This window comes from Xiphophorus maculatus, chromosome 19 (genome assembly GCF_002775205.1).
Source record: "Xiphophorus maculatus strain JP 163 A chromosome 19, X_maculatus-5.0-male, whole genome shotgun sequence".
Classification (NCBI taxonomy): Eukaryota; Metazoa; Chordata; class Actinopteri; order Cyprinodontiformes; family Poeciliidae; genus Xiphophorus; species Xiphophorus maculatus.
Genome location: NC_036461.1, coordinates 19,148,953 through 19,174,773, shown reverse-complemented (window position 1 = coordinate 19,174,773; position 25,821 = coordinate 19,148,953). Strand labels below are relative to the sequence as shown.

Sequence of the window (25,821 nt, the reverse complement as noted above, 5' to 3'; positions counted from 1 at the left end):
ATGTAGTTGCATTTTATTCAAGCTGCAGTATATAACTTTAATAAAAAATATGTTTTTGTTAAAACTGTCACCATGTCATGCCAATTTGTTATGAGACAGATAATCTGTGAAAACAATCAATCTCCTCCACCTGCTCCCTGAACTACTATTACTGGCTGAAGTAATGCAGTGTTCGGGCCAAAACAATCAATCAGAACCTGTAGGAGGGTCTTAGCACTGTTAATCAACCTCATTCACTCACTGCTAAATGTTCTAATGGTGGAAAAACAACTTATTACAGGAAAACCGTTTATCTGCTGTCATTGGTAGCTATGCTAACCAGACTGAGTATTCACAACAGGCTGCGCTAGCTACAGCATAGGGATGAGCAGTCACATGAGATTGTGATTGACAGCACTAAAACTCTCCTGCCACTGATTGGTCGTTCCTAGATAGCACTGGATGAAGGCAGAGGAAATAGATTTTTCACAGATTATCTCTCATGCCATACTGTCACAATATAATGGCAGTTTTAACAAATATGTAAAAAAAATAAAATAAAATTTTTAAGTAACATACTGCAGCTTTAATTTCACGTAGGAGAGGACGGGTCAGGAGGGACATGGGCTAGAGCTGCTGTATATATACATGTATATATACATAAACATATATATACACGTATATTATATATATATATATATATATATATATATATATATATATATATATATATATATATATATATATATATATATATATATATATATATATATATATATATATATATATATATACTTCTTTAGAACAAATCTACAAAATATTAAATTGCATCTTCCAGTGTCTTCCTTGCAGCAGTCAGTGCATGTTGGCATTTTGGATCATTTTGCTCGCCTTGCTTTGCTACATTTAGTGCAAGACCTTCAATCTCCCCAAATCCAAACCACTGTTTGGATATATACACACATGCATATACTGTATATGTATGTGTATAAATGAATCACCTAGGCATGCAGATTGTTTTTACAAAGAAGAATGCTTCGCTCTCAGGAGCAGTGAATTCCAGTGTGGAACTGTGATAGGATCCCACCTGTGCAAAATTTCCTCGCTCCTAAATATTCCACAGTCAACTTAAATTCTAAGAAAATTTAAGTATTTGGGAACGACAGTAACTCAGCCACCAAGTAGTAGTCCACATAAACCGACGGAGTGGGGTCAGCGGATGCTGAAGCACATAATTGAAGAGGTCACCAACTTTCTGCAGAGTCAGTCACTACTGACCTACAAACTTCATGTGGCCTTCAGATTAGCCCAAGAACAGTGCGCAGAGAGCTTCATGGAATGGGCTTCCATGGTAACCAGTTGCATCCAAGCCAAACATCACCAAGAGCAATGCAAAGCGTGGGATGCAGTGGTGTAAAGCCACCGCCACTGGACTCTAGAGCAGTGGAGGCATTTTCTCTGGAGTGATGAATTGCACTTCTACATTTGGTAATGTTATGGATAAGTTGAAGCTGTTCTAGCTGCTAAGGATGGACCAAAGTCATATTGAACCATATGGGTTATCAATGGGATGGTACATAAGCTCATATGTGAGTCAAAGCAGGTGAGCCAATACTTCTGGCAATATAGTGTATTCTAAGACCTATCATTAATACGGAAAGGAAAAATAAGCATTTGAACAGTATAAATAAGAGGACAGAAGTGGATCATAAAACTTGCCTTTTCCAAGTGGAGAAAATAATAAAAGGAGAGAAGAATTACTTCAGTTTTGTTTCTTGCTCAACTGAAAAATGTTGTGCCATATCCTCGCGTTGACTTGTTTTATGGATCTACTTAGCACTGGAATGGGTTCATATTAACCTGTTGACAATGTAATGTAGAGCTTATCTATTATTTGTTTCATCTGAGTTAATGGGAAATACATAAGGGGCAATTTTACAATATGAGAATGTGAGTTAGTCCCATCATTACAAGAGGAATGGTAGATATTACATAGTACATTTTATAAGAATTAAATTAATTTATTTTTGTATGTATTGTATTTTATTCTTATGGTAGGGTCACCTGCTGGCATAACTTGATTATGCATTTTGATAAATCTACAGGTCTGTCCTGTAGATTTAAATATAAATCTAGTGTACAGGTCTTGAAGCACACAAATTATGTTTTAATTTTCACTGAAAGTTACACAGAAAAGCAGATTCAATGCTTTAGGTTGGCCATTTAAGAAAGTATTCACCAATCTGTTGTGGAGAGAGAAAATATTAGATAATAATACTGCAAAGTAATGTTATCTATTATTCTGGAAGACACACAACAAAATTTTACCCTTTAAAATTTTGAAAAGACAAGAATTTAGGAGATGACAGAAAATGCCAATCAAATTCGGGACAATTGAATACCCGAGACTAAGACACTGTGGTAAGTTCCACTAAATTCATTTAGCTTGTTAGATTCTTATGAACAGAGATGTGCTATATACAGATACACAATGGACTGACAGACGGATTCAGATAAAGTGTGGGAAACAAAAAACATGACATCTCTGTCCACAGGCCTTTTCCACCATGAAGGTATAAAAAAATCCATATGTGAGCAGCATGCAGGGTAGACCTGTCTGCAAACCTGTCTCTGCAAGTCGCAGTGGTGAAGAGGGCAAGAAAGAGTATACCAAAGCGACCTTGGACTAGGCGAAGAAATACTGTTGAGATTAACATCAATAATTCAGCAGAAGAGTTGACACATCAAAAAAATGAGAGAGAGAAAGTGAAAAAGGAGAAGACAATGCCCACTGACTCTGGAATCATCTAAAATTCATGCATGCATCATCGCTTCCATGAATATTCATTAGGAGATGAATATTTAAGTGTGACTCCTATGGAGAAATTAAGTTCATCTTTACACTTATCAATAATTCGCAGGCCAGGTGACTCTCATCAAGCAAATAAATAAATCATGCTGTTGTGTGCACACACACAGGCGAGCATGCGCATGGACAAACACACGCACACCCACCCCCACCCCCACAGAGAAACACACAAAGTAAGGCAGAACAAATAAAAAAATAAAGAAATCGTTGAAAACAACACAAAGTTATGATTCTTCACAGCTATGTTCTGGTTCAAATGGAAGACATCTTCATTCCCTCGAGCCAGTGCATATGGAAACCCCCTGATATTTCATGTAACATGATCCCGCAAATATTTGGATCATTGACTTGTTCTGTTATGGCCTTTAATGACAAATGACTGCAAACATCTAATTCAAGGGGTTATCAGATTGGGCTTGTAGTCACAGTAGCTCCTATGACTACAAGTCAGAAAGAGGAGGGTGGTATATCTAGAGTAGCTGATGGTTTGTGAATATTTTAATGTTCACTCATATCTATCTGGTGTGTATTGTTTGATCTGGGCTCTCTGGTTCAGTTTGTATTTTCCATCGTTAGGTAAAATAATTTGCTTTGTGGTAATATGTTCACTTGATCCTTTCTAATCAGTGTTTAGACTATCCTTGCTTTCTGTTTTAGAAATGGATTGCTTTTATTCACTTTACAAGATCGCAGACCTAAAGGTTGCAGTTTTTAAAGGAGGGTTAGAGTTTTCCAATTACAATATTATTTGTCAGTCAGCTGTAATTCAAATCCAGAGCAAAAATCTTGTTTCCTGAAGGTTCTCAGAAAAAATCATCCACTAGAAACCAAGCTCTTAGCCTTCAACCAGTGCTCCATCCAGAACATACTTAGTCATGTGTGTGGGTTCTACAGCAGCACAACCTCAGAGATTAAAGCTTTAACCCTAACCCGACCCCAGAGGAACTCTAGTATCACAAAAGCCATGAACGTGAAAAAAATGCAGCTTTCTCAAGACACTGACAGTCCAAACCTGCACACAGTGTTCAAAAAACACATTCTATGCAAAATAATAAACAAATCAATATCTTTGAACAATATGATATTGCAATATTGAGATCGCCATCTAAATATCGGCATATGTGCACTAATAGTAATCATGTGCAATAATTGTTAAAATGTGTAAATCAGCTTTTTTATCCTATTTTTTCCTTCCATTTGATTTCACTTTTGGCTAATTTGTTGTGCAGGTAAGTGATGCTTAACTGATGCACCTTTGTAGTGACAATGAAATATATAGTATATTGATACTGCATTCATGCTATAGACAGTCAAGATATTAGCAATTTACATTTTTTTATGATTACCTTAAATAAGAAGTGAAAAGACAGGGCCAAATCTTTTTGGCAGAGAGGGATGAACCTTAACATGTGTCTATAATAATTTGTTCAGTCAATTCTGACTGTCTGTTACAAATCAGCAGAATTTTGGTCAACAACTGTAACTCATCTGATCAGCATTCAATGATCCCTCTCAATAGCTGATAGACAAATTGAAATTATTTTGGTTCTTTTCAATGTACTTTACTCTGAAGCCTTCAGGTCTTCAACTTGCCTTATACGCAATAATTGACGAGTGACACCAACAGCAATGAAATATTTTGAATGGTTGGTTTCGAAAGGAACACTCACTCTTGCTTACTTATAAACGTTGTCACTGTAATTAATGACTTTCCATACACCTTTAGTGACTTTTGATTAAAAAACCAGAAAGTGACAAATCTAGTGTTCACTCTGGTGTGTATTGTCTGATCTGGACTCTCTTTTTCTGTGTTGTTAGAGGCTTGTATACAGCTCAGCTGAAGCCCCGCTCTGTCCTGAGTAAGTAGCAAGAGCTGCTGTGAGCACTTCCTGTCACTCATCAAGCACTGCAGTCAGTCTGGTAGTCGTCTGTCCTACAGCATAATGTTGCCAATAGTCAGAGCAGAGGAGACCAATTCCACTCCGTGTTCACATTGCAAATAAATCACACATTTACAAGGTTGAGTAACCAGCTTGGACAGTTCCCAATGATATGCAATCATTAGAATCCCTGGGACATGAGGAAGCTTTAGTCCCATAACAGACTCAACGTTAGAGTTTCTTATGCATCATTATCATGTTGAGAGCTCAGTGGTAATAGTAGTTGTCTTGGAAACAGAAAGTTTGGGTTTAGTTTTAGCTAAGGCTGACTAACAATCTGTATACTGATGTATAAATGTGGCTCTAGTGTAGAAGTGCGTAGAGTGATTGATATAACCAGAAATGTGCTACATAGATACATACATAGTTCATTGACTCTTACTGTCACTGGTAGCCAGTGACAGAAACAGTCCCTGACTACTTGTGAAGTCAAAGAACTTGTGCTGGAAAAGAACATTTTCCGTCTAAGAGACTCACAAAGCAGTCCATCTTACTTTGAAGAGGTGATGTCTCTGCTCTTCTGACATCATCAACTGGTGGCTGTCGGTTACCATAGCATCCATGTCCATCAGCCACTCCCACAGTTCCTGGTACTCTGCTTCAAACTCCTGCAAACTAATAATAGAAAGAAACAGGTTCATGAGTTTGTTTGCTGTGATTAAAACTTTTGAAATTATTGGTTGACTTTTATTTGCCCGACTAAGTGGCTTCATCCAAACAACAGGTAGGATGTTATGCAGCATAACTCTGTACCGGGATGTTAAGGCACTGACCCCTAACCCTTCTACATCCAGACATACATCTTTGACCGATTCTCATTGCAAACCATGACACAAAGGCTGATGATGGAAAAAATGTAAAGTCTAGATAAACATATAAATATGTTTATATGTATATGTTTATAAATATAAATATATATATATATGTATATGTTTATAAATATAAATATATATATATATGTATATATATATATATATATATATATATGTATATATATATATATATATATATATATATATATATATATATATATATATATATATATATATATATATATATATATATACATACATATATACATACATCATACATACATAAGGACATTTTGAATAATGTCATATTTGTATTAAAAGTGTCATAATTTACTGAATGACACTTTATGACAGTCATAAATATTCATTAAGACTTACTAATGTCCAAGACAGGTGTTATGTCATGTTTATGACGGTGTCATGACAGTCTTATTCACAACCCATCAAATACAGTGTTACCAAAAAATTTTATGTTTCTACTATTGACTGTGTGTTCTCTGACTTTGTATTTATGCCTCTGCTGTTTGAACTTCAACCTAAACAAAGTCAGTGCATCCAGGTGAAAAGAGTCATAATCACTAAATCATTAAATTAACTTGTTCTCAAAAGCAATTTTATACATACATTTATTTATATCTTATTAATTTGTGGCAAAGCGATTTTGTAAAAGCAGGTCTGTGCTGTTGTGGTTGGTTGACATGAAGATATTTTTAGGTTTTTAGAAATATGTTTTTTCAATGGATCAATTTTCTCAAAGGTTTGAAAATACCTGTCAGTATGTAATTAATCTATATAATATGTTTCACTCAGTGAATTGGCCAAATTAAATAAATGAACTGTTCAATAATATTCTTGTGTGTGTGTGTGTGTAGGGGGGGGGGGGTATAAAGTAACATAAGATTTAAGCAAATGACTTGCTTCTGCCATGGCATTCAAATTAATTACCACTAATAAATGTTTGTTTTGATTAGATGTCATAATGTAATTCCAATCTGTTTTCTATCTGTCATATTGAAAGTCTGATTATTTTGTCATGGAAACTGATCAAAAAATAAATTTAAATGTTGCAGTTTATTTTCTTTTTGTCCCCATTATTATTTACTTTATACCTCACTTATTTTGCCGCTTCTATTTTTTTTACTGCTTTCATCCCATTTCTTATTTCAGTATTTTTCCATCTCTTATTCTCTCTCGGCTTTCGTTTCGTAAGAGCAGCCCTGTTGTTTTTCTCTTCAAGTTCATCCTTGTTTCATCTCCAAAATCCTTCTCCTTCTGTATCATGCCTACATTTTCTTTCACTAGTCCATCTCATGTTTCCTCTTCTGTTTTTCTCTCCACTATTTTACCTCTGTAATCTTCTTCCCAACATTTTTCTCCTCCCTGCCCACATCTGCAGCTGCTTCTGTTTCCATTTCCTCCTCCTCCATCACCTTCACTATCCTCCTCGACGCAGGATCACATCTAATATTTATGCTCCTGGAACAGGGGCCAATTGCTCAAACACACAGATTACTGTCAGCCATTTTGTTAAGGTGTGTGTTTATTATTTATATATTCTCTGTTTTTCAGTCTCAGCGGGGATCACCAACACGTTTCTCAACATTAGCAGTGAAATTGTTTGGAGTTCTCTTGTCACCACAACCGACACTTTGACAATCTGTCGGGCCTAAAGCATTTTCATGACGACATGCACACTCACACACATGCAAGCATGCACACAATTTAAGACAATTGCACACTAAGGGACACTTTCTTCAGCAATCAAGTCACAAACAGCCTCATCACAACGAATGTACACACGTACACACACACAAACACACACATTCTAAGGCAACAAAGCTAATGTCAACTGAGAATTAAAAAACTAAATCTATTGATCGCTCTAAAAGAAATCTAAAAATCTGGATTTTCTCAAAGGACAATGTTATATAATACACTAATTACAATTAAAACTACTAACATTAAATTAGTTGTGAATACAGACAAGAGAGAACTTAAATCAAAATGCTACTTTCTCTGTCACACTGCTGAAAAATAAAAATAAAAATCTTCATTTTGCTCCACTCTTAGCAATACTAAAGTTTCTATGTGATTTATCATGTCCAACTTTTAAAAACACAATCAACTGTGTCCTGTCAGTATGGCAGTTATTTAAATAATCATGTACAATTAGTAGGTATTGTAATGGAAACTTTATGAATGGGCATTCAACAATTTCAGATTATTTTAGATGGAAATATTCAATGGTCTTTCCTGGATTTTTTTTTTCCACAGTCCTATTAGACAATTTGTTTGTCCTATTAGACAATTAGAACATTAGATACATTGACATAAACATTTCTAGTAGGCTGAACAAGCTGATGTATTTATAGCATCATATTTAAAGAAACATTAAAGCTCCGAGACGGAGCTTTGTGGAAAAAGGCAGTGCCTGGTGAGAATTCTTGCACCCAGAATGTTTGCCATAGGAGACTAAAGTATTCCTCAAACATGCATGAAAGAAGTAAAGCAACATTCAAAGGTATGATTTTGATGAGATTTTGATGAGAGAATAACATTAGGATTACATTTTACACAATACTGCTCCTTTAAGAAACAATTGTACACCAAACAGTTTCAGCAACAGATTAACTTCAAGCTTTCAAAGTTTGCATATTTAAGCCTTTCTTCTCTGTAAGCCATGTGTGTCCAAATATTCCATGTTGTAACATGAGATATTTACACAGAAAGGTTTCTTTAACTTTCAATGTAATATATTTCGGTAACACAAATACGTACCGTATTTTTTTTTTTTCTGAACAGTGCCTACAACACGGCTATTGTAAGAGAAGGAAAAAAAACAGTAGACTACTAGAAAAAGTAATTGATGGTATCTTCCACCTGTCTGCTATCACCACCAAAAACCTTCAGCCTCACACACACTGTTGTTGTCACTCTCAATGTCATTTTTATTTTGTTCCAGAGCTCGTGCGCTCCTGTTCATCACGCAGCAGGCCAGCCTTTTGAAACCTTTTGGTAAAAAGCTGTATATTAGCTGAATCGCAGTGTTCAAAGAGTGTGGAATAAGTAGCAGCTTATAAATCTGACCTTGGCAATTTTGGTCATGGCAGTTAACCATGGTCATTTATATTATACACAAAGATACACACCATACTAAAGGATATATGTGCATCTTGTGTGTTTTTTTATTTATTCAAATAAAGCACAGAGCCTACATTGAAGAGAGTAACCATGTTAAAAAACCAATTCACTCTTTCACTCTTTGAAATTTTCATCTTGGGAGAAATGGAGACGTAAGAATCCTTATCTTGAAATGAAAGTGGATGTCAGAAATACTGCTGGAAATGTCTTCAATGTTTTATGGGATATACTGTTAATACAAAGAACAATTATCCCACAATAAGTATATATATATCCATGTAAAATAAAGAGCTCCTCATCAAAGGGGCAACTCATAGCATGAAAAACAAAGAACTTCACATGTGCCATTTCTCTAATTATCAAAGATATATTATCCATTTTGGCAAAGCAATGTCTCACTAATATTACATGATAATAACTGGACGCTGTTACTCTTGTAGACTGGAACTTTATAGCAAGCTAATGTAGCTTGCTACCCCCTAAGGTCCTTAAAAAGTTATTTCTTTCTAAAATATTTATGGTTCTTTGACAAAAAAAAAGATTCTCCAGATTTTCCTTAAAACAAAAACATTTCTTTTTTTTTAGAATACATATCACAGAAATCTTGCTTGCTTAAGTTAGCTGTAAAACTGACATTTTGAGGAGCGGCTCTATGAAAGTTTGAACTTCCTCTTCCATTCTGTCTCCAAACTCTACCTTTTTTCCTTTCCTCTCAGGTACATTGAACTGCATTCCCTCCCTCTCCTCCAACTCCTGCTCCTCCCACGTCCTCCCTGCCTGCTCCTCCAACACCTTCGTGCAGCTTTACACATTTCATGTTCTCTACATCCTAATAAAATAAGAGCTACACAGAAAAGATGAAGCACAGCAAGCAAGCACTGCTTCCTTCCCTTGAGGCGGCGTCTCTCATTATGCAGCGAGCAGAGCGGCCCTTTACTGACTCAGGAAGATAAAGCAGATACAACACTTGCACAGATTGTTTTCTCTTGTCATTTGTCAGTTTTCCACTCCCCCTCCTTTCCTCTCCATCGTTTTTGTCTTGTTCACACACTAATGTTAACTAAATGCTTTGTAAAACAGGATATCTCATGGGGTTGAAGACGAAAAAACAGACAAATCTGAGAGGAAGGCGCGACGTGGTGCCACTGTGGCACTGCGTTCGGTGCTGGGATGGTTACAAAGTGTTTGAAGTGTCAGCTTCTTTTTCTGTCATACCGTGCTGGTGGAGTGTGTAGGAGTGCTATGGAGAGCTATTCTGACATTCAGTCACCTGAGGAGATTTGAATTCTAGGAATCTATTATTCATGTCTGCCATGACAATCTCAATCAGCCCTAGTTACAATAAAATCTGCTATATGGCTTGGAAATGTATAAATATCTTAAGACTTATGTACAACAGACACACAGAGTTTTTAAAATATTGAAAATGCATTTTAAGTAATTTTCTTTATTGTATTTTACAAAACGTTGTGCTTTAAAGTGTGTCCTTTATGAACAACAGAGTTACAGAATAAAGGAAAATATATTTTTTTAAAACAAAAGTGCAACTTAAGATAGTCAGAAAATGTAAAGGAAAACCTGGGAGGTTTTCCTTTACATTCTCCTCCTTGGGCTGCCACCTTATCGTGGTGGAGGGGTTTGAGTATCCCAATGATCCTAGGAGCTATGCTGTCTGGGGCTTCATGCCCCTGGTAGGGTCACCCAAGGCATACAGGTCCTAGGTGAGGGACCAGACAAAGTGCAGCCCGAAGACCCCAATGACGAAGGAAAACCTTGGACTTGGTGTTCCCTCGCCCGGACGTGGGTCAAGGGGGCCCCACTCTGGAGCCAGGCCTGGAGGGGGGGCACGATGGCGAGCGCCTGGTGGCCGGGCTTTTACCCATGGAGCCCGGCCGGGCTCAGCCCGAAGAAGAAACATGGGCCACCCCTCCCATGGGTCCACCACCCGTGAGAGGGGCCAAAGGGGTTGGGTGCACTGTGTGATGGGTGGCGGCCAAGGGAGGGGACCCTGGCAGTCCGATCCCGGGTTGCAGAAGCTGGCTCTTGGGACATGGGATATCACCTCTCTGGTGGGGAAGGAGCCGGAACTAGTGCGTGAGGTCGAGAGGTTCCGGCTAGACGCATGGCTCTGGTTCTGGAACCAGTCTCCTTGAGAGGGGCTGGACATACTTCCACTCTGGAGTTGCCCAAGGTGAGAGACGTCGGGCAGGAGTGAGCATACTTGTTGCTCCCCATCTCGGCGTCTGTACGTTGGGGTTTACCCAGGTGAACGAGAGGGTAGCCTCCCTCCGCCTACGGGTGGGGGCACGGGTTCTGACTGTCGTTTGTGCTTACGGGCCGGACGACAGTTCAGATTACCCACCCTTTTTGGAGTCCTTAGAGGGGGTACTGGAGAGTGCTCCTCCTGGGGACTCCCTTGTTCTGCTGGGGGACTTCAACGCTCACGTGGGCAATGACAGTGAGACCTGGAGGGGCGTGGTTGGGAGGAACGGCCCGCCCGACCTGAACTCGAGCGGTGTTCTGTTGCTGGACTTCTGTGCTCGTCATGGATTGTCCATAATGAACACCATGTTCAAGCATAAGGGTGTCCATATGTGCACTTGGCACCAGGACACCCTAGGCCGCAGTTCGATGATCGACTTTGTCATCGTTTCATCGGATCTGCGGTCGTATGTCTTGGACACTTGGGTGAAGAGAGGTGCGGAGCTGTCCACTGACAACTACCTGGTGGTGCGTTGGCTCCGGTGGTGGGGGAGGAAGCCGGTCAGACCTGGCAGGCCCAAACAAGTTGTGAGGGTCTGCTGGAAACGTCTGGTGGAATCCCCTGTGAGATGGAGCTTTAACTCCCATCTCCGGCAAAGCTTCGAACACGTCCCGGGGGAGGTGGGGGACATGGAGTCTGAGTGGACCATGTTCCGTGCCTCCATTGCCGAGGCGGCCGATCGGAGCTGTGGCCGCAAGGTTGTCGGTGCCTGTCGAGGCGGCAACCCTCGAACCCGTTGGTGGACACCTTCGGTGAGGGATGCCGTCAGGCTGAAGAAGGAGTCCTATCGGGCCTTTTTGGCCTGTGGGACTCCGGAAGCAGCTGATGGGTACCGGCGGGCGAAGCGGCATGCGGCTCGGGTGGTTGCTGAGGCAAAAACTCGGGCGTGGGAGGAGTTTGGAGAGGCCATGGAGAAAGACTTCCGTACGGCATCGAGGCGATTCTGGTCCACCATCCGGCATCTCATCAGCACCATCCGGCATCTGCACTGCTTCCCGGGGGGAAGCAGTGCAGCACCAACACTGTTTATAGTGGGGATGGTGTGCTGCTGACCTCTACTGGGGACGTTGTGGGCCAGTGGGCAGAGTACTTCGAAGACCTCCTCAATCCCACCAACATGCCTTCCATTGAGGAAGCGGAGCCTGGGGACTCCGGGTTGGGCTCTCCAATCTCTGGGGACGAGGTCGCCAAGGTGGTTAAAAAGCTCCTCGGTGGCAAGGCCCCGGGGGTGGATGAGATCCGCCCGGAGTTCCTTAAGGCTCTGGATGTTGTAGGGTTGTGTTGGTTGACGCAACTCTGCAATATCGCATGGACATCGGGGACAGTTCCCCTGGATTGGCAGACTGGGGTGGTGGTCCCCCTGTTCAAAAAGGGGGACCGGAGGGTGTGCTCCAATTATAGAGGGGTCACACTCTTAAGCCTCCCTGGCAAGGTCTATTCAGGGGTCCTGGAGAGAAGGGTCCGTCGGATAGTCGAACCTCGGATTCAGGAAGAGCAGTGTGATTTTCGTCCTGGTCGTGGAACACTGGACCAGCTCTACACCCTCAGCAGGGTCCTGGAGGGTGCATGGGAGTTCGCCCAACCAGTCTACATGTGTTTTGTGGACTTGGAGAAGGCGTTCGACCGTGTTCCTCGGGGAGCCCTGTGGGGGGTTCTCCGGGAGTATGGGATACCGGGCCCTTTGATACGGGCTGTCAGGTCCCTGTATGACCGGTATCAGAGTCTGGTCCGCATTGCCGGCAGAAAGTCGGGCTCGTTTCCGGTGATAGTTGGACTCCGCCAGGGCTGCCCTTTGTCACCGATTCTGTTCATCACTTTCATGGACAGAATTTCTAGGTGCAGCCAAGCTGTTGAGGGGATCCGATTTGGTGGCCTTAGGATCACATCTCTGCTTTTTGCAGATCGATTTGCAGATCATTTTTGATGATCCTGGGTAACCTGTTGGAACCCAGGTTATATATGTATATATACTGTATAACATATATGTGATATACTGTATATATATACAGTATATACAGTACAGACCAAAAGTTTGGACACACCTTTTAATTCAATGAGTTTCCTTTATTTTCATGACTATTGACATTGTAGATTCACACTGGAGGCATCAAAACTATGAATAACACATGTGGAAATATGCACTAAACAAAAAAGTGTAAAACAACTGAAAATAGCCCTTATATTCTAGTTTCTTCAAAGTAGCAACCTTTTGCTGTGATTACTGCTTTGCACACACTCTGCATTTTCTTGATGAGCTTCAAGAGGTCGTCACCAGAAATGGTTTTCACTTCATAGGTGTGCCCTGTCAGGTTAATAAGTGGGATCTCTTGCCTTATAAATAGTCATGAAATAAAAGAAAATCCATTGAATTAGAAGGTATTTCCAAACTTTTGGTCTCTACTGTATATATATACACTGCTCAAAAAAAATAAAGGGAACACTTAAACAACACAATATAACTCCAAGTAAATCAAACTTCTGTGAAATCAAACTGTCCACTTAGGAAGCAACACTGATTGACAATCAATTTCACCTGCTGTTGTGCAAATGGAATAGACAACAGGTGGAAATTATTGGCAATTAGCAAGACACACTCAATAAAGGAATGGTTCTGCAGTTGGGACCACAGACCACTTCTCAGTACCTATGCTGTCTGGCTGATGTTTTGGTCAGTTTTGAATGTTGGTGGTGCTTTCACACTCGTGGTAGCATGAGACGGACTCCACAACCCACACAAGTGGCTCAGGTAGTGCAGTTCATCCAGGATGGCACATCAATGCGAGCTGTGGCAAGAAGGTTTGCTGTGTCTGTCAGCGTAGTGTCCAGAGGCTGGAGGCGCTAGCAGGAGACAGGCCAGTACACCAGGAGACGTGGAGGAGGCCATAGGAGGGCAACAACCCAGCAGCAGGACCGCTACCTCCGCCTTTGTGCAAGAAGGAACAGGAGGAGCACTGCCAGAGCCCTGCAAAATGACCTCCAGCAGGCCACAAATGTGCATGTGTCTGCACAAACGGTTAGAAACCGACTCCATGAGGATGGTATGAGGGCCCAACGTCCACAGATGGGGGTTGTGCTCACAGCCCAACACCGTGCAGGACGCTTGGCATTGCCAGAGAACACCAGGATTGGCAAATTCGTTTTAAGGACATTACATTAAAGTTGGATCAGCGTGTAGTGTTATTTCACTTTAATTTTGTGTATGGCTCCAAATCCAGGCCTCCATTGGTTAATAAATTTGATTTCCATTGATGATTTTTGTGATTTTGTTGTCAGCACATTCAACTTTGTACAGAACAAAGTATTCAATGAGAATATTTCTTTCATTCAGATCTAGGATGTGTTATTTGAGTGTTCCCTTTATTTTTTGAGCAGTGTATATATACTGGATGTGGAACACTATCTGTTTGAACGTGGACTCCAACAGATAACCCAGGATCATCAAAAAGCAGATTGATATATATAAATAAAGAAAAACAGAAAAGAGAGACAAGTAGAAGATGAGAACTTTGAGCAAAAGAATATACAGGACAGAAGCAACAAACACAAACAGTGGCAAACAATAGAGAAGAAATTGGAGAGGAGAAAGAAAAGCAGAAAGAATTTGACTGAATATAAAAATTTAAAGAGGCGAAAATGAATGAAAATCGAGAGAATAAATAAAAGGAAAGAATGGACACAGAAATAAGGGAATGTAAAAGGGAAAAAGGGACAATGGAAGAGGACAAAAGAAGAAATGGAAAAACATAAAGATAGAAAGGAAACGGGCAGAATGAGGTGAATAAGAAAGTAGTGGAACATGTTCTGAAAGGGAAAGTCCAGGAGGTAAGCATAAAGTCATAGATAGAAAGGTTGAATGAGTCATATTGGCAGCTATGGCCCTTCACTGAATGATTCAGCCAGATTTATGAGAGTTTGTAGAATACTCTTCATGGGTATTACATTCAGTCCACAAGGATATTAATAAACTTTCAGGGAACATCATACATTCATTATTTATTCATTCATCCTGTCATGCAAATAAATTTATTTTTCACAAATTGTGCACAAATCTCTTAATCAAAAACACACTTAATGCTGAAAGCATTTTTATAAAACAACTATTTTCTCTTCTTAAGAGTAACCTATTGCTTTGTCATCTGACCTGAAAAAGAAACTTCGTATTTGTAGTTTGTTTTTTCTGCATCAGCTTTTTATGTCAAAACATAAAACAATCCTTTTGTATGAAAATTGGATGTTTTATTCTAACACACACACCAACTGAGTCCCTGTGACAACGCAAACAACATATGCTAAACATAATGCTTCACACTCACAGGCGGCAAATTAAGCTTCATTTGTTATTTGCATACGCAGAACTTGGCTCATATTTCCCTTTTATATTAATGTGTGCATGTACATGTCGCCCTGCCAGTGAATGATAACCACCAGGGAAGCTCCACAGAGTCGGAGGATAAAAGGCCAACAGGCAGCGTGACCGAAGACGAGCTCAGCCTGGACATACCGCATTACATGCCTGGAGTGTGTGTGGGGGGCTGGGGGTGGGCGTGCGCATGCGTGTGTGTGACTGGGTGACTGCATTCAACTATATGTTTATGATGTTACTGATATCATTTGTCTTCTTTCATTATAGACATAAGCAAATATTTGTAAATTAATTTTTTCTTATTTTTTAAACATATAAAAAATTTTAATGTCTCCCATTACAGTATTCAGATAATGTCCATTAAAAACAGAGGAAACATGAAACTACAATTTGACATTCTGAATACTGTAAAATGACTATGACAAGAGTGTTAGTCAGGGCACTGCTCACTGATGGCCAGTAGGTAGACCTTAAGTTGATATTAAAGCCTCGCTATGGACATTCAAGCTCTCCAACAACCAGTCTAAATGAGTCTGCTGAAGGAGCAGCAACCTTTTTAGATGAACACTTTATTTAATTGTTCAGAAGAAGGCCCAGCAGACACTGTACTACCTGTAGCAACTCAAAACGAAAAGTTTATTATTCAGTCTGTCCCATTCATAGTCATCTTCCAAGCTGTAATGGACAATCAGGGTGCGTACATGTCTATGGTACAGTCTACTGAACTATCTGCAGACTCCACACATGTTGGACATAAACTGTTTAAACATATCTTCAAAAGCAGCCGTCACACTCTGTCTCTCTGATGATCAGTTAGTGAATTGATACAATACATATCTGCATTAAATCAACCTTTTGTTCTTTGTAAAAACACTGTTTATTCATATATATATATATATATATATATATATATATATATATATATATATATATATATATATATATATATATATATATATATATAATTAAATTCCCTTCTCACCCACCGCGGGTGGTTCTTATCCTCTGAGCTCAGGTCCTCTACCAGAGGCCTGGGAGCTTGAGGGTTCTGCGCAGTATCTTGGCTGTGCCAAGGACTGCACATTTCTGGACTGAGATGTCTGATGTTGTTCCTGGGATCTGTTGTAGCCATTGGTCCAGTTTGGGGGTGACTGCCCCGAGGGCCCTGATGACCACAGGCACCACTGTGGTCTTCACCTTCCAGGCCCTCTCCAGTTCCTCCCTGAGGCCCTGGTATTTCTCTAGTTTCTCGTGCTTCTTTTTCCTGATGTTGCAGTCGCTTGGTATTGCTACATCTACCACAACGGCTTTCCTCTGTTGTTTATCCACTACGACAATGTCTGGTTGGTTCGCCATTACCATTTTGTCTGTCTGGATCTGGAAGTCCCACAGGATCTTAGCTCTGGCATTCTCCGTCACCTTTGGGGGTGTTTCCCACTTTGATCTCTGGGTTTCCAGTCCATATTCTGCACAGATGTTTCTGTACACAATGCCTGCAACTTGGTTATGTCATTCCATGTACGCTTTCCCTGCCAGTATCTTGCACCCTGCTGTTATGTGCTGGACTGTCTCAGGGGCCTCCTTGCACAATCCTTCTTCAGCCTGACGGCATCCCTCACCGAAGGTGTCCACCAACGGGTTCGAGGGTTGCCGCCGCGACAGGCACCGACAACCTTGCGGCCACAGCTCCGATCGGCCGCCTTGACAATGGAGGCACGGAACATGGTCCACTCAGACTCCATGTCCCCCACCTCCCCCGGGACGTGTTCGAAGCTTTGCCGGAGATGGGAGTTAAAGCTCCATCTCACAGGGGATTCCGCCAGACGTTTCCAGCAGACCCTCACAACTTGTTTGGGCCTGCCAGGTCTGACCGGCTTCCTCCCCCACCACCGGAGCCAACGCACCACCAGGTAGTTGTCAGTGGACAGCTCCGCACCTCTCTTCACCCAAGTGTCCAAGACATACGACCGCAGATCCGATGAAACGATGACAAAGTCGATCATCAAACTGCAGCCTAGGGTGTCCTGGTGCCAAGTGCACATATGGACACCCTTATGCTTGAACATGGTGTTCGTTATGGACAATCCATGACGAGCACAGAAGTCCAACAACAGGACACCGCTCGAGTTCAGATCGGGCGGGCTGTTCCTCCCAACCACGCCCCTCCAGGTCTCACTGTCATTGCCGACATGAGCGTTGAAGTCCCCCAGCAGAACGAGGGAGTCCCCAGGAGGAGCACTCTCCAGTACCCCCTCTAAGGACTCCAAAAAGGGTGGGTAATCTGAACTGTCGTTCGGCCCGTAAGCACAAACGACAGTCAGGACCCGTCCCCCCACCCGTAGGCGGAGGGAGGCTACCCTCTCGTTCACCTGGGTAAACCCAACGTACAGGCGCCGAGATGGGGAGCAACAAGTATGCCCACTCCTGCACGACGCCTCTCACCTTGGGCAACTCCAGAGTGGAAGTATGTCCAGCCCCTCTCAAGGAGACTGGTTCCAGAACCAGAGCCATGCATCGAGGTGAGACCAACTATTTCTAGCCGGAACCTCTCGACCTCACACACTAGCTCCGGCTCCTTCCCCACCAGAGAGGTGACATTCCACGTCCCAAGAGCCAGCTTCTGCAACCGAAGATCGGACCACCAGGGTCCCCTCCCTTGGCCGAAACCCATCACACAATGCACCCGACCCCTTTGGCCCCTCCCACGGGTGGTGGGCCCATGGGAGGGGGGACCCATGTTTCCTCTTCAGGCTGAGCCCGGCCGGGCCCCATGGGTAAAAGCCCGGCCACCAGGCGCTCGCCCTCCAGGCCTGGCTCCAGAGTGGGGCCCCGGTGACCCGCGTCCGGGAGAGGGAACACCAAGTCCAAGATTTTCATTCATCATTGGGGTCTTTGGGCTGCGCTTTGTCTGGTCCCTCACTTAGGACCTGTCTGCCTTGGGTGACCCTACCAGGGGCATGAAGCCCCAGACAGCATAGCTCCTAGGATCATTGGGACACTCAAAGCCCTCCACCACGATAAGGTGGCAGCCCAAGGAGAGGATATATATATATATATATATATATATATATATATATATATATATATATATATATATATATATATATATATATATATATAATCACCCTGAATGGTTAACTAAAGGGCGGACAATCCTAATCCAGAAGGATCCATCAAAGGGTCCAGTCCCACCCTACTACCGACCAATAACCTGCCTCTCCACAACATGGAAGCTCATGTCAGGCATCATAGCGGCCAAGATAAGCAAACACATGGATAAACACATGAGCACGGCACAGAAAGGTATCGGTGTAAATAGCAGAGGAGCCAAACACCAACTCCTCGTAGACCGCACAGTTGCCCGAGACTGCAAAACCCGACACACCAACCTGTGCATGGCTTGGATTGATTACAAGAAAGCCTATGACTCAATGCCGCATACTTGGATCATTGAATGCTTAGAGATGTATAACATCAACAGGACTCTGAGAGCCTTCATTGCAAACTCGATGAAGCTGTGGAAAACCACCCTTGAAGCCAACTGCAAACCACTTGCACAAGTGTCCATCAAATGTGGCATATACCAAGGAGATGCTCTTGTCCCCGCTACTGTTCTGCATAGGCCTGAACCCCCTCAGCCAAATTATCAACAAGACTGGCTACGGATACCAACTCAAAAATGGGGCCAACATCAGTCACCTTCTCTACATGGATGACATCAAGCTGTATGCCAAGAGTGAGCGAGACATCGACTCACTGATCCACACCACCAGGATCTACAGCACGGACATTGGGATGTCATTCGGACTAGAGAAGTGTGGTCAGCTGATCACAAAGAGGGGGAAGGTCATCCGCACAGAAGGGGTCTCACTCCTAGAAGGAACAATAGCAGACATAGAGGACAGTTACAAGTACCTAGGTATACCACAAGCAAATGACAACCTTGATGAGATCACAAGGAAAGGAGCCACAGCTAAATACCTCCAACGAATAAGGCAAGTCCTGAGAAGCCAGCTCAATGGCAAGAACAAAATCCGTGCGATAAACAGCTATGCCCTGCCAGTAATCAGATACCCTGCTGGAATAATTAGCTGGCCAAAGGAGGAGATAAAAGCCACGGATATTAAGACTAGAAAACTACTAACAATGCATGGAGGGTTCCATCCCAAATCCAGCACCCTGAGACTGTACACGAGCCGCAACGAAGGAGGCAGAGGACTAGTGAGTGTGAGAACCACAGTCCAGGATGAAACAACTAAGATTCATAAATACATCAGGGACAAAGCCTCAACAGACAATGTGCTCAGTGAATATCTCAGACAACAGGGAACGGAGGTTGAGGTGCCAGAGATACCATCATGGGAGGACAAGCCCCTACATGGGATGTACCACCAGCAAATAACCCAAGTGGCTGATATCAGTAAATCCTACCAATGGCTGGAAAAAGCTGGACTCAAGGACAGCATAGAGGCCCTCATCCTGGCCGCCCAGGAACAGGCCCTAAACACCAGAGCAATAGAGGCCCAGATCTACCACACCAGACAAGACCCAAGGTGTAGGTTGTGCAAGGAGGCCCCTGAGACAGTCCAGCACATAACAGCAGGGTGCAAGATACTGGCAGGGAAAGCATACATGGAACGACATAACCAAGTTGCAGGCATAGTGTACAGAAACATCTGTGCAGAATATGAACTGGAAACCCAGAGATCAAAGTGGGAAACACCCCCAAAGGTGACGGAGAATGCCAGAGCTAAGATCCTGTGGGACTTCCAGATCCAGACAGACAAAATGGTAATGGCGAACCAACCAGACATTGTCGTAGTGGATAAACAACAGAGGAAAGCCGTTGTGGTAGATGTAGCAATACCAAGCGACTGCAACATCAGGAAAAAGGAGCACGAGAAACTAGAGAAATACCAGGGCCTCAGGGAGGAACTGGAGAGGGCCTGGAAGGTGAAGACCACAGTGGTGCCTGTGGTCATCAGGGCCCTCGGGGCAGTCACCCCCAAACTGGACCAATGGCTACAACAGATCCCAGGAACAACATCAGACATCTCAGTCCAGAAATGTGCAGTCCTTGGCACAGCCAAGATACTGCGCAGAACCCTCAAGCTCCCAGGCCTCTGGTAGAGGACCCGAGCTCAGAGGATAAGAACCACCCGCGGTGGGTGAGAAGGGAATTTAATTTATTTTATATATATATTGTTAGAAAAATTATCCTCCTGTTCATTTACTCATGAGTTTATTTTACAAGTTATGTTTTCATATTACTCTTTCATATTATTCTTTTCATATTATTACTCTATTATTCTTCTTTTTATATTTACTTAACTTCTCTTTCTTTTGTAGTATAGTATATTATTAACTTTGTTTAGGATGTTTGCTTGGAAGCTAAAAACGTTAAACATTCATGTGTTATTAGTTCCATATGTAACTGATTAGTTGTGGTCAGTCACATGCCCTTGTAAGGGCATGTCCATAGGAGGCTCCAGAATGTAAAGACGGTTGGTCAATTCTCTGTGTGACTGTGTGAAGAAGCCCAACCTCCTTTTTCTATACAATAAAGAGAAATGCAAAGAAAGAACTGGCAGAATTGAGTCCAGACAGTGTTTGACAGCGATTCGTCGCGTCTGTTCTCAATTCTCCTATTCTGCAGAAAAGAAATTAAAAGAAACCTAATCTCTGTCTCTGGCTGATTCTTTGCAGGTTATGACAAATAAACCTATCATATATATATATATATAACTGATCATCAGAGAGACCGGGTGTGACAGCTGCTTTTGAAGATATGTACATATCATATATATATACAAAGTAAAGAAGCTGTATTCTTTCTTTTGCATATATAAAGAGAAAAGAAATTAACTTGACAGAAAGGGTCTTCTGTGCTTGCCTGCTGCTCTTGTTGTACCTCCTGGAGGATGATGGGTAGTGGAGTCCCTTCAGCCTAACTGACATCGTCTCAAGGGCAACTTGCTGGATGTTGCATTCAGTTGAGTTCCGCTCCACCTGAAGAACACAGGACAAAACTTTATGAAAACCCACAAAATATGTATCCACCAACATTCTCTTCATCATTATGACTGAACCTGCTAATTCATTTTTAAATAAAACCTAAAACAAAACAGCTTGACGAAAAGCTAAATGTATCTTCTTTCAAACTAAATATATCTTTCTCAGTTGTGGAATAATCAAAGTGGACACAATCTTATGTTTAAGACCAAAATGACTCATAAGCCTGACAGAAAGTGATCTTAACTTCACCAACATGTTTCTTCTAGTTGTAAAGAATAAACACATGTAGAAAAATGTGGCAGAGATTTCAATGTCAACATCACTTAAGTAGCACTTAGTAAACAAGTTGCACCCGCATGATACACAAAAAGAACAATAAAATAATTGATAAGAATAGTTAAGACAGAAACACAGAAGACAAATAAAATAAAAATAATGAATTAGTTCTACGCCAATATCAATTGACAAGTGTCTGAAGACGAACAAATACTTGCCTACTAATCTGTTTATATCACTGCATCACTGGAGGCTGGGAATTCAAATACAGTTTTAAAGTTACTTTATTGTATCCATGACTTATCAGTAACCAGAACATCAGAGCGGAAAAGTGACTGAATGAGAAAACAATCTAAAATCTGCTGGCAAAGCATGGTGTCCTCAGGCCGCTAACTGGAGAGTCCATGTAGGACTGTGTAGATTCAGTGAAGAACTTTTCTAATACCCTGAAAGATGACCTAATCAAAAACTTTAGAGGAATGTAGATACAACATTTTAGAGTGGAGGCGATTATGACATGACCAGAGGCTCAGAATCAAAGTAACAATTCAAACAAGCCATGTCTCCTTTGGAGGAACAGAGAGAGGTGGATGAACACACACCCCTGCCAGGTGTGATTAGCTGTTTGCTGTGAGAATCCGGTGTGTGTGTGGGTGTGTGTGTGTGTGGGGGTGCGTGGGTATGCGTGTGTTGTGTCCTTTAAAGCCCTGCAAGTGGCCAGCAGCCCACTAGAGAAACACTCCAGTCTCACCCTGCTGTCTCGTCTCTAGTGACAAAACGTTGTATCTCACACACTCAGCCACACACCATCCATATGCTACATGTTTATTATAGATGTGTAATGTATTCTGAATCCACAAATACAAATCTTGTCATCACAAATTACTCTCGCACCTGCATTTATCATAAACAGCTTTGTTCTAACACAAGCAGCCGCTCACACACAAACTTCCATCAGGCTAGCACAAATGTTCGCATAAAGTCACACAAGCTCACAAATTGACCACGAATTGCTGCAGACACATGAACACACACATCACAGCGAGTCGTTTCTAAACACAATCATATAGAGGCACTCAGCACGTGGCTCAGATGTAATTGCATACAAACTATATGGAGATGAGGCTTCAATTGAACCAATGAAGGAAGGCTGAGTGTGTACAAATAGCGAGGCAAACACACACACACACACACGCCGATACACTGCTTTTTCCTCTTTCAGTAACAATCTGAATAAAGTATTGGCGCGTGGAGTTGCGTTTACCATCCGATCTACTTAGCAGACTCGACAGAAGGATCTGGAAAGGTCATCCAATCTGTGGCAGGCAGAGATGCTCAATCAAAGGGCTAATAAACAAGCAGGCCACACACAATCAACACCGCTGTCTGGATCACTGTTAAGATGTGTCCAAATGAGAGCATGCTTTGTTTGCATATGCATTGCTGTTGCACAAACAAAGCTAACTGGAAGCTATCAGAAGAAAAAATAGACTCTCACTCTATCTAATGTCTCCTCATCTTCCTTCATTACTATCCTGCACGTCCATCTTGGTTTGCATTAGCAGGCTGTTTGCTGCCTGCCTGGTCGATGACTCAGGTTCTAGATCAGTTGAATCAACAGTTTTTATGTGCTAATGTGTCGCTATACACGAATTAAACTATGTTTACAAATTGTTTTACATGTCAATAAAAACAGCTTGTTTGAATCCCTTCTTAATTATTAATGCAAAAGTCGGTCATAAAAAGCTTTTTGAATGTTTCCACTTATATTTTGATGGTTTATTTTTGGTGACAAACTCCAAGTCCTTGAGGATGGAAAGCTTCTCTCCAATCGCTCTAATCTTTAGCTCCAGAGATCCAGGTGTGGAATACCAAATAAATATAGGGCCAATATCGCCAATACCAATACCAATACTTACTGTTATTATGGTATGTAAGTATGGTACCATCAAACTTCTGCCCTTCAATTTTTTGTATTGTTTTTCCTTTGAATTATTTTCTTAAAATACAGGACAGAATTTGGACAAAGTTTAAAGGTGTCTACAAAATACTTTAATAACATATGAACAATATAAAAACAGCAAATTTGTGTGAATGGTTTTCTAAATAAACAGTGCAAAATATTATAACGTTTGAGAGAAAACATGCATTCATCTAAAATCACACATTAGAAAATATCAAAGCAAATAATTTTTTATGGTCAAATTTAGAAACTACAGTAAAAAAATAAAATAAAAATTCAATAGGAAATTGGAAACTAAAGTGCTAATCTTATAACCTTAGCATCAATCTAATACTGATACCAACTTAGTATCAATATTATTTGAATTGATCCGCCCACCTCTGCCAGAGATTCTCTATCAGGCTCCACTGGGGATTAGCTCACTTCAAAATATTATTTTGGTCAACCAACCATTTCTTCACCACTTTAGCTGTGTGTTTTTAGTCACTCTGATGTTCAAACCCTTTTGCCCAGAGGTATAAAAAACCATATATTGAAAAATTAAAAGAACATTTATAGAAAAAGTTCAGATTTTAATAATCAGCAAATGGTATTTTTTCAAAAAATACACTGCAAACATCTGCATGGTTTATTTCTATAAATGAATTTTGGCATAAATATCCATCTGTGCTAAAGTGTGTGTTTACAGCTGGAGTAAATACTATAGAGATTGGAAATTATTTTCTGTATGTCCATTACTCAAAAAAACATAACAGATGGGCCTCGTATATTTATGTACAAGTGGATTTTGTTCTCAGACTTAATGGCTGAGTCCTGGGTTTTCAATTGCATCTTTAGGGCTGCTAATAGACACACAAATCGATAAGAATCTGCCTCACTTGATGAATGAGGAGGGCTTCCCCTGATGCACACTCCCATACACACGCCGACACACACATCCACCAAGCGGTTCTGGATGTGAAGGCTGTAAGAAATGTGCTGCTCTTAGATGTGCTGAATCAAGACATTTTAGGGTTTTTTGTTTACATGTCAGAGCCAATTTATCCAGCATCTCTAGAAACCCTCAGAACCCCATGTCTCCTGAGGTGAGGCCCAGATGTTTGTGTGTTCTCCTGCTATTTCTTCACGTGTAAAACCTATGTGGAGAAAATGTCTGTTGATCTTCTTCAGGGAGAGTGTGGCTTGATCTCTAATGAATGTGCAGGTGTTTGTGCTTGTTTTTCCTGTTGTTTGGGTGTGTTTACGTGTCAGTGTGTGTGTCTCCTGGGGTTTTCCTGGGGCTAAAGCTGCCAATCACGCAGCAGTGCAAAGACTGAGACCTGAGTAGTAGCACCATCCAACCAGTCGGCACAACCCAAAACACACATTCTTCTTCTCAGGTCAAAAGAGATAAAAACACTGCAATAAATATACCACAGATGCATTAATCACTAAGCTAGAGAGCAGCACGGCATTAGCATAACATTAACAGGAAGCTAAGTGTGTAGATTCCAACTACAGTCTTATATCTGCAGACAAGTCGGCTTGCTGTAGTTTTCCTCCCCGTCCTCTGAGGTGCAATGACCTGATCATAGCCGGTCTGTAACGGACTGTATAGCAGAAAAAATGTCTTTACTAATACTTATTATTGCTGTAGTCTGAACTCCACTAGTTATTTGAGTGTCATTGAACAAAACATAATGTAAAGAGCATTTCTTTACCTAAATGACAGAAAAGCTCAATTAAAGGGTAATTCTGTTAGTAGCAGTTGTTCATGATCTACATGTTGCTTTATTATTAGATTGAATATAATTTCAGATTTTTGCATGGTTTTGTCCAGGTTAACATGAGCAATTGTTAATATTTTAAACTATAGACAAGTAACAGTTAGGGATTTATAAATATGACAAATTAGGCCGACATATTGATATTGCTGACATGGCTGAATTTACCAGTATTTTATTTGATCAAATTTCTTATTTGATTACTCGATTAATAGTGAGAATAATCGATGGACGGACGAAGATAATACTATGCTATTGTTAAAATTGAACGTATGCATTTCATTTCTAGCCTATCATAATTTATCAAAATTTATCACTTAATCTTAAGTATCATGTAATTAGCATTTTTTGCAGTTATGTGATGCATTCTACTGCCCCTCCACTACCTCTCTGTAGTGGTAGTGGGGGGCACTACCACCCTCCCTCTCCATGTGGTA

The 25,821-nt window shown here is 41.3% G+C and overlaps 1 protein-coding gene across 4 annotated transcripts in view; it reads right to left on the bottom strand.

Annotated features, from left to right (window-relative positions):
- Window positions 1-25,821, bottom strand: part of akap6 (A-kinase anchoring protein 6) — a 168,003-nt gene that overhangs the window by 58,779 nt on the left and 83,403 nt on the right. For all 4 annotated transcript variants that reach the window (XM_023352219.1, XM_023352217.1, XM_023352220.1 and 1 more), the window contains 2 exons: window positions 21,261-21,376; window positions 5,283-5,403 (listed from right to left, as the gene is read on the bottom strand). In XM_023352219.1, the coding sequence (XP_023207987.1) occupies window positions 5,283-5,403; window positions 21,261-21,376 (237 nt within the window). The remainder of the gene's footprint in view (window positions 1-5,282; window positions 5,404-21,260; window positions 21,377-25,821) is intronic.